This window comes from Engystomops pustulosus, unplaced genomic scaffold (assembly GCF_040894005.1).
Source record: "Engystomops pustulosus unplaced genomic scaffold, aEngPut4.maternal MAT_SCAFFOLD_425, whole genome shotgun sequence".
Classification (NCBI taxonomy): domain Eukaryota; kingdom Metazoa; phylum Chordata; class Amphibia; order Anura; family Leptodactylidae; genus Engystomops; species Engystomops pustulosus.
In genome coordinates this window covers 18,924-27,877 of record NW_027285304.1, presented here as the reverse complement: position 1 = coordinate 27,877, position 8,954 = coordinate 18,924, and the positions used below count along the sequence as shown (strand labels likewise).

General features: G+C 58.4%; 1 protein-coding gene across 1 annotated transcript; it reads left to right on the top strand.

The window, feature by feature from the left end:
- Positions 1 to 1,114: 1,114 nt before the first annotated feature.
- Positions 1,115 to 8,388, top strand: LOC140111337 (transmembrane and ubiquitin-like domain-containing protein 1). Its single transcript, XM_072132361.1, has 2 exons — positions 1,115 to 1,669; positions 7,515 to 8,388. Exons 1-2 carry the CDS (start codon positions 1,179 to 1,181, stop codon positions 7,855 to 7,857), a joined length of 834 nt encoding a protein of 277 aa, XP_071988462.1. The 5' UTR covers positions 1,115 to 1,178; the 3' UTR covers positions 7,858 to 8,388.
- Positions 8,389 to 8,954: the final 566 nt, after the last annotated feature.

Sequence of the window (8,954 nt, the reverse complement as noted above, 5' to 3'; positions counted from 1 at the left end):
TGTTATGTTCTTGGTGCTGGACCTTGTGTTATGTTCTTGATGCTGGACCTTGTGTTATGTTCTTGGTTCTGGACCTTGTGTTATGTTTTTGGTGCTGGACCTTGTGTTATGTTCTTGATGCTGGACCTTGTGTTATGTTCTTGGTGCTGGACCTTGTGTTATGTTCTTGGTTCTGGACCTTGTGTTATGTTCTTGATGTTGGACCTTGTGTTATGTTCTTTGTTCTGGACCTTGTGTTATGTTCTTTGTTCTGGACCTTGTGTTATGTTCTTTGTTCTGGACCTTGTGTTATGTTCTTGATGTTGGACCTTGTGTTATGTTCTTTGTTCTGGACCTTGTGTTATGTTCTTTGTTCTGGACCTTGTGTTATGTTCTTTGTTCTGGACCTTGTGTTATGTTCTTTGTTCTGGACCTTGTGTTATGTTCTTGGCTCTGGACCTTGTGTTATGTTCTTGGTGCTGGACCTTGTGTTATGTTCTTGGTTCTGGACCTTGTGTTATGTTCTTGGCTCTGGACCTTGTGATATGTTCTTGGTTCTGGACCTTGTGTTATGTCCCGGTACTGAGCTGGACCTTGTGTTATGTTCTTGATGCTGGACCTTGTGTTATGTTCTTGATGCTGGACCTTGTGTTATGTTCTTGGTTCTGGACCTTGTGTTATGTTCTTGGTGCTGGACCTTGTGTTATGTTCTTGATGCTGGACCTTGTGTTATGTTCTTGGTGCTGGACCTTGTGTTATGTTCTTGGTTCTGGACCTTGTGTTATGTTCTTGATGTTGGACCTTGTGTTATGTTCTTTGTTCTGGACCTTGTGTTATGTTCTTTGTTCTGGACCTTGTGTTATGTTCTTTGTTCTGGACCTTGTGTTATGTTCTTTGTTCTGGACCTTGTGTTATGTTCTTGGCTCTGGACCTTGTGTTATGTTCTTGGTTCTGGACCTTGTGTTATGTTCTTGGTGCTGGACCTTGTGTTATGTTCTTGATGCTGGACCTTGTGTTATGTTCTTGGTGCTGGACCTTGTGTTATGTTCTTGGTTCTGGACCTTGTGTTATGTTCTTGATGTTGGACCTTGTGTTATGTTCTTTGTTCTGGACCTTGTGTTATGTTCTTTGTTCTGGACCTTGTGTTATGTTCTTTGTTCTGGACCTTGTGTTATGTTCTTGGCTCTGGACCTTGTGTTATGTTCTTGGTTCTGGACCTTGTGTTATGTCCCGGTACTGAGCTGGACCTTGTGTCTTGCAGTGTCCGCTCCATGGCCCTGATAGAAGGTGTGGGTGATGAGGTCACCTTGCTCTGTGTCTTGGTTCTGTTGCTTTCTCTCGTGGTCTTGGCCTGGATTTCCACCCACACGACTGAGAGGGGATCGGGCCAGTGGTCACCTCCGGGCCCTGGAGATGAGGATCCGTCCGGCAGACGCGGAGCGGAGCATGATGGGAGACAATCTGGTAGCGGCCACAATCAGCCTGATGGGACATTGCCCGGCGTCACACAGGACGATGGGACCTCTACTGGACCCTCACAGAGCCCCGAACCCGAGTCACCCAGTGTCCGGCACAGAAGAGCTCAGGACCCCCCCGGAGCAGATACAATAACGCTGCGACTAAAGTTCTTGAATGAAACGGAACGTGTGGTCAACGTCCGCTCCACCGACACCATCCTGCACATCAAGAGGTGAGAGGAGACCCCTGACTGCACTCTCAGGGGGCACCAGCCATGGCCACTGCTTAGGACCCCTCACTGCACTCTCAGGGGGCACCAGCCATGGCCTATGCTTAGGACCCCTCCCTGCACTCTCAGGGGGCACCAGCCATGGCCACTGCTTAGGACCCCTCACTGCACTCTCAGGGGGCATCAGCCATGGCCACTGCTTAGGACCCCTCACTGCACTCTCAGGGGGCACCAGCCATGGCCACTGCTTAGGACCCCTCACTGCACTCTCAGGGGGCACCAGCCATGGCCACTGCTTAGGACCCCTCACTGCACTCTCAGGGGGCACCAGCCATGGCCACTGCTTAGGACCCCTCACTGCACTCTCAGGGGGCACCAGCCATGGCCACTGCTTAGGACCCCTCACTGCACTCTCAGGGGGCAACAGCCATGGCCACTGCTTAGGACCCCTCACTGCACTCTCAGGGGGCACCAGCCATGGCCACTGCTTAGGACCCCTCACTGCACTCTCAGGGGGCACCAGCCATGGCCACTGCTTAGGACCCCTCACTGCACTCTCAGGGGGCACCAGCCATGGCCACTGCTTAGGACCCCTCACTGCACTCTCAGGGGGCACCAGCCATGGCCACTGCTTAGGACCCCTCACTGCACTCTCAGGGGGCACCAGCCATGGCCACTGCTTAGGACCCCTGACTGCACTCTCAGGGGGCACCAGCCATGGCCACTGCTTAGGACCCCTCACTGCACTCTCAGGGGGCACCAGCCATGGCCACTGCTTAGGACCCCTCACTGCACTCTCAGGGGGCACCAGCCATGGCCACTGCTTAGGACCCCTCACTGCACTCTCAGGGGGCACCAGCCATGGCCACTGCTCAGGACCCCTCACTGCACTCTCAGGGGGCATCAGCCATGGCCACTGCTTAGGACCCCTGACTGCACTCTCAGGGGGCACCAGCCATGGCCACTGCTTAGGACCCCTCACTGCACTCTCAGGGGGCACCAGCCATGGCCACTGCTTAGGACCCCTCACTGCACTCTCAGGGGGCACCAGCCATGGCCACTGCTTAGGACCCCTCACTGCACTCTCAGGGGGCACCAGCCATGGCCACTGCTCAGGACCCCTCACTGCACTCTCAGGGGGCATCAGCCATGGCCACTGCTTAGGACCCCTGACTGCACTCTCAGGGGGCACCAGCCATGGCCACTGCTTAGGACCCCTGACTGCACTCTCAGGGGGCACCAGCCATGGCCACTGCTTAGGACCCCTCACTGCACTCTCAGGGGGCACCAGCCATGGCCACTGCTTAGGACCCCTGACTGCACTCTCAGGGGGCACCAGCCATGGCCTATGCTTAGGACCCCTCACTGCACTCTCAGGGGGCACCAGCCATGGCCACTGCTTAGGACCCCTCACTGCACTCTCAGGGGGCATCAGCCATGGCCACTGCTTAGGACCCCTGACTGCACTCTCAGGGGGCACCAGCCATGGCCACTGCTTAGGACCCCTCACTGCACTCTCAGGGGGCACCAGCCATGGCCTCTGCTTAGGACCCCTCACTGCACTCTCAGGGGGCACCAGCCATGGCCACTGCTTAGGACCCCTCACTGCACTCTCAGGGGGCATCAGCCATGGCCACTGCTTAGGACCCCTGACTGCACTCTCAGGGTGCACCAGCCATGGCCACTGCTTAGGACCCCTGACTGCACTCTCAGGGGGCATCAGCCATGGCCACTGCTTAGGACCCCGCACTGCACTCTCAGGGGGCATCAGCCATGGCCACTGCTTAGGACCCCTCACTGCACTCTCAGGGGGCATCAGCCATGGCCTCTGCTTAGGACCCCTCACTGCACTCTCAGGGGGCATCAGTCATGGCCACTGCTTAGGACCCCTGACTGCACTCTCAGGGGGCACCAGCCATGGCCACTGCTTAGGACCCCTCACTGCACTCTCAGGGGGCATCAGTCATGGCCACTGCTTAGGACCCCTGACTGCACTCTCAGGGGGCACCAGCCATGGCCACTGCTTAGGACCCCTGACTGCACTCTCAGGGGGCACCAGCCATGGCCACTGCTTAGGACCCCTCACTGCACTCTCAGGGGGCATCAGTCATGGCCACTGCTTAGGACCCCTGACTGCACTCTCAGGGGGCACCAGCCATGGCCACTGCTTAGGACCACTCACTGCACTCTCAGGGGGCATCAGTCATGGCCACTGCTTAGGACCCCTCACTGCACTCTCAGGGTGCACCAGCCATGGCCACTGCTTAGGACCCCTGACTGCACTCTCAGGGGGCATCAGCCATGGCCACTGCTTAGGACCCCTCACTGCACTCTCAGGGGGCATCAGCCATGGCCACTGCTTAGGACCCCTCACTGCACTCTCAGGGGGCATCAGCCATGGCCACTGCTTAAGACCCCTCACTGCACTCTCAGGGGGCACCAGCCATGGCCACTGCTTAGGACCCCTCACTGCACTCTCAGGGGGCATCAGCCATGGCCACTGCTTAGGACCCCTGACTGCACTCTCAGGGGGCACCAGCCATGGCCACTGCTTAGGACCCCTGACTGCACTCTCAGGGGCATCAGTCATGGCCACTGCTTAGGACCCCTCCCTGCACTCTCAGGGGGCACCAGCCATGGCCACTGCTTAGGACCCCTCACTGCACTCTCAGGGGGCATCAGCCATGGCCACTGCTTAGGACCCCTCACTGCACTCTCAGGGGGCATCAGCCATGGCCACTGCTTAGGACCCCTCACTGCACTCTCAGGGGGCACCAGCCATGGCCACTGCTTAGGACCCCTCACTGCACTCTCAGGGGGCACCAGCCATGGCCACTGCTTAGGACCCCTCACTGCACTCTCAGGGGGCATCAGCCATGGCCACTGCTTAGGACCCCTCACTGCACTCTCAGGGGGCATCAGCCATGGCCACTGCTTAGGACCCCTGACTGCACTCTCAGGGGGCACCAGCCATGGCCACTGCTTAGGACCCCTGACTGCACTCTCAGGGGGCACCAGCCATGGCCACTGCTTAGGACCCCTCACTGCACTCTCAGGGGGCACCAGCCATGGCCACTGCTTAGGACCCCTCACTGCACTCTCAGGGGGCACCAGCCATGGCCACTGCTTAGGACCCCTCACTGCACTCTCAGGGGGCATCAGCCATGGCCACTGCTTAGGACCCCTCACTGCACTCTCAGGGGGCATCAGCCATGGCCACTGCTTAGGACCCCTGACTGCACTCTCAGGGGGCACCAGCCATGGCCACTGCTTAGGACCCCTGACTGCACTCTCAGGGGGCACCAGCCATGGCCACTGCTTAGGACCCCTCACTGCATTCTCAGGGGGCAGTACCGCACGAATAGCCTCAACTTCCGATTGGGCACTCCTATAACGACCCAGTGGGGGCTCCCTAAGCGTCTGAGCTTAAAGGGATTGTCCTAAGGTGAGACTAGAATCGAATGGCACATGGAGCCGATTCCTCGGGGCAGTTATTGCTGTTGCTTGGGGGCTCCCCGGGGGCAGTTATGGGGGGCAGTATATAAGAGGTCTGTGCTCTTGCTTGGGGGGTCCCCGGGGGCAGTTATGGGGGGCAGCATGTAAGAGGTCTGTGCTCTTGCTTGGGGGCTCCCCGGGGGCAGTTATGGGGGGCAGTATATAAGAGGTCTGTGCTTTTGCTTGGGGGGTCCCGGGGGGCAGTTATGGGGGGCAGCAATTAAGAGGTCTGTGCTTTTGCTTGGGGGGTCCCCGGGGGCAGTTATGGGGGGCAGTATATAAGAGGTCTGTGCTGTTGGTTGGGGGCTCCCCGGGGGCAGTATATAAGAGGTCTGTGCTCTTGCTTGGGGGCTCCCCGGGGGCAGTTATGGGGGGCAGTACATAAGAGGTCTGTGCTTTTGTTTGGGGGGTCCCTGGGGGCAGTTATGGGGGGCAGTATATAAGAGATCTGTGCTTTTGTTTGGGGGGTCCCTGGGGGCAGTTATGGGGGGCAGCATGTAAGAGGTCTGTGCTTTTGCTTGGGGGGTCCCTGGGGGCAGTTATGGGGGGCAGTATATAAGAGGTCTGTGCTGTTGCTTGGGGGCTCCCCGGGGGCAGTTATGGGAGGCAGTATATAAGAGGTCTGTGCTTTTGCTTGGGGGGTTCCCGGGGGCAGTTATGGGGGGCAGTATATAAGAGGTCTGTGCTTTTGCTTGGGGGCTCCCCTGGGCGGTTATGGGGGGCAGTATATAAGAGGTCTGTGCTGTTGCTTGGGGGGTCCCGGGGGGCAGTTATGGGGGGCAGCATGTAAGAGGTCTGTGCTTTTGCTTGGGGGGTCCCTGGGGGCAGCTATGGGGGGGCAGTATATAAGAGGTCTGTGCTGTTGCTTGGGGGGTCCCCGGGGGCAGTTATGGGGGGCAGTATATAAGAGGTCTGTGCTGTTGGTTGGGGGCTCCCCGGGGGCAGTTATGGGGGGCAGTATATAAGAGATCTGTGCTGTTGCTTGGGGGGTCCCCGGGGGCAGTTATGGGGGGCAGTATATAAGAGGTCTGTGCTGTTGGTTGGTGGCTCCCCGGGGGCAGTTATGGGGGGCAGCATATAAGAGGTCTGTGCTGTTGCTTGGGGGGTCCCCGGGGGCAGTTATGGGGGGCAGTATATAAGAGGTCTGTGCTGTTGCTTGGGGGGGTCCCGGGGGGCAGTTTTGGGGGGCAGTATATAAGAGGTCTGTGCTTTTGTGTGGGGGGTACCTGGGGGCAGTTATGGGGGGCAGTATAAGGTCTGTGCTTTTGTTTGGGGGGTCCCTGGGGGCAGTTATGGGAGGCAGCATGTAAGAGGTCTGTGCTGTTGCTTGGGGGCTCCCCGGGGGCAGTTATGGGAGGCAGCATGTAAGAGGTCTGTGCTGTTGCTTGGGGGCTCCCCGGGGGCAGTTATGGGGGGCAGTATATAAGAGGTCTGTGCTTTTGCTTGGGGGGTCCCGGGGGGCAGTTATGGGGGGCAGTATATAAGAGGTCTGTGCTGTTGCTTGGGGGCTCCCCAGGGACAGTTATGGGGGGCAGTATATAAGAGGTCTGTGCTCTTGCTTGGGGGCTCCCCGGGGGCAGTATATAAGAGGTCTGTGCTGTTGCTTGGGGGCTCCCCGGGGGCAGTTATGGGGGGCAGTATATAAGAGGTCTGTGCTGTTGCTTGGGGGGTCCCCGGGGGCAGTTATGGGGGGCAGTATATAAGAGGTCTGTGCTTTTGCTTGGGGGGTCCCGGGGGGCAGTATATGAGAGGTCTGTGCTTTTGCTTGGGGGTTCCCGGGGGGCAGTTATGGGGGGCAGTATATGAGAGGTCTGTGCTTTTGCTTGGGGGTCCCCGGGGGCAGTTATGGGGGGCAGCATGTAAGAGGTCTGTGCTGTTGGTTGGGGGCACCCCGGGGACAGTTATGGGGGGCAGTATATAAGAGGTCTGTGCTGTTGCTTGGGGGCCCCGGGGGTAGTTATGGGGGGCAGCATATAAGAGGTCTGTGCTGTTGGGGGGCCCGGGGGCAGTTATGGGGGGCAGTATATAAGAGGTCTGTGCTGTTGCTTGGGGGGGCCCCGGGGGCAGTTATGGGGGGTAGTATATAAGAGGTCTGTGCTGTTGCTTGTGGGCACCCCGGGGGCAGTTATGGGGGGCAGTATATAAGAGGTCTGTGCTGTTGCTTGTGGGCTCCACGGGGGCAGTTATGGGGGGCAGTATATAAGAGGTCTGTGCTGTTGCTTGTGGGCACCCCGGGGGCAGTTATGGGGGTTAGTATATAAGAGGTCTGTGCTGTTGCTTGTGGGCTCCCCGGGAGCCCTTGCGGGTCCTGTTTGATGCTTCTCATCAGTGTTTTCTGTGTCTCTGGTTGTAGGGGGCAGTTTCCGGGGCAGGAGCCTCGCGTTCGCCTCATCTATCAGGGGCAGCTCCTCCGGGATGACGCTCAGACTGTGGCGTCGCTGCAGCTCACGGACGGCTGCGTCCTCCACTGCCACCTGGCCCCGCACGCCGCTGCCTCCGCCTCTGGTGGACCGGAACCGGCCCAGGACTCTGTAAACATTGGCAGCCTGATGGTCCCCTTGTTCCTGCTCCTCCTGGGCCTTGTGTGGTACCAGCAGCTCCAGCACCCGCAGGTGTTCAGCGCCACGGCCACCGCCTGTCTGGGAGCCCTGACCGTGTTTGTCCTAGTCCTGGTCTTCTCCTCGTACCGCAGATAGTTCTCCTCCATCCTGGGCTCCTATGGCACCGGCCCAGTGATGACCTGAAGGCGAGCAGTACCAGGGCCTACGTCACAACGTCACAGAACTCCAGAAGGGTCAGAGGTGACACAGCAGGAGGAGGAGGAGCCCTGCACCTGGAGGAGGAGCCCTGCACCTGGAGGAGGAGCCCTGCACCTGGAGGAGGAGCCCTGCACCTGGAGGAGGAGCCCTGCACCTGGAGGAGGAGCCCTGTACTCGGAGGTCAGGGTTGTGGCAGGAGGAGGAGCCCTGTACCTGGAGGAGGAGCCCTGTACTCGGAGGTCAGGGTTGTGGCAGGAGGAGGAGCCCTGTACTCGGAGGAGGAGCCCTGTACTCGGAGGAGGAGCCCTGTACTCGGAGGAGGAGCCCTGTACTCGGAGGAGGAGCCCTGTACTCGGAGGAGGAGCCCTGTACTCGGAGGTTGTGCTTCGGGGTTGGAGATGCTGTTCTCCCGCAGGAGGGAAAGTTTCTGTTTCTTAATAATGAGATTCACGTGTAACAGAGACTAAAGTGTCCTGTGGTCATTTACAGTGTAACAGGGGGCGGGGTCACATCACATCACGTACCACATGGGGGGAGGGGTCACATCACATCACGTACCACACGGGGGGAGGGGTCACATCACGTACCACACAGTGGGAAGGGTCACATCACGTACCACACAGTGGGAAGGGTCACATCACGTACCACACAGGGGGAGGGATCACATCACGTACCACACAGGGGGAGGGATCACATCACGTACCACACAGGGGGAGGGATCACATCACGTACCACACTGGGGGAGGGGTCACATCACATACCACAATGGGGGAGGGGTCACATCACATCAATTACCACAATGGGGGAGGGGTCTCATCACGTACCACACAGACCAAAAGTTATGACACACCTCCTCAGTTTTCTGTATTTTCCTGACTTTATGTATGCCCCAGTATCACATACCGCAGGGGGTATCTCAGAGATGTGATAGTATACAGCCCCAGTATCACATACCGCGGGGGGGTATCTCAGAGATGTGATAGTATACAGCCCCAGTATCACATACCGCAGGGGGTATCTCAGAGATGTGATAG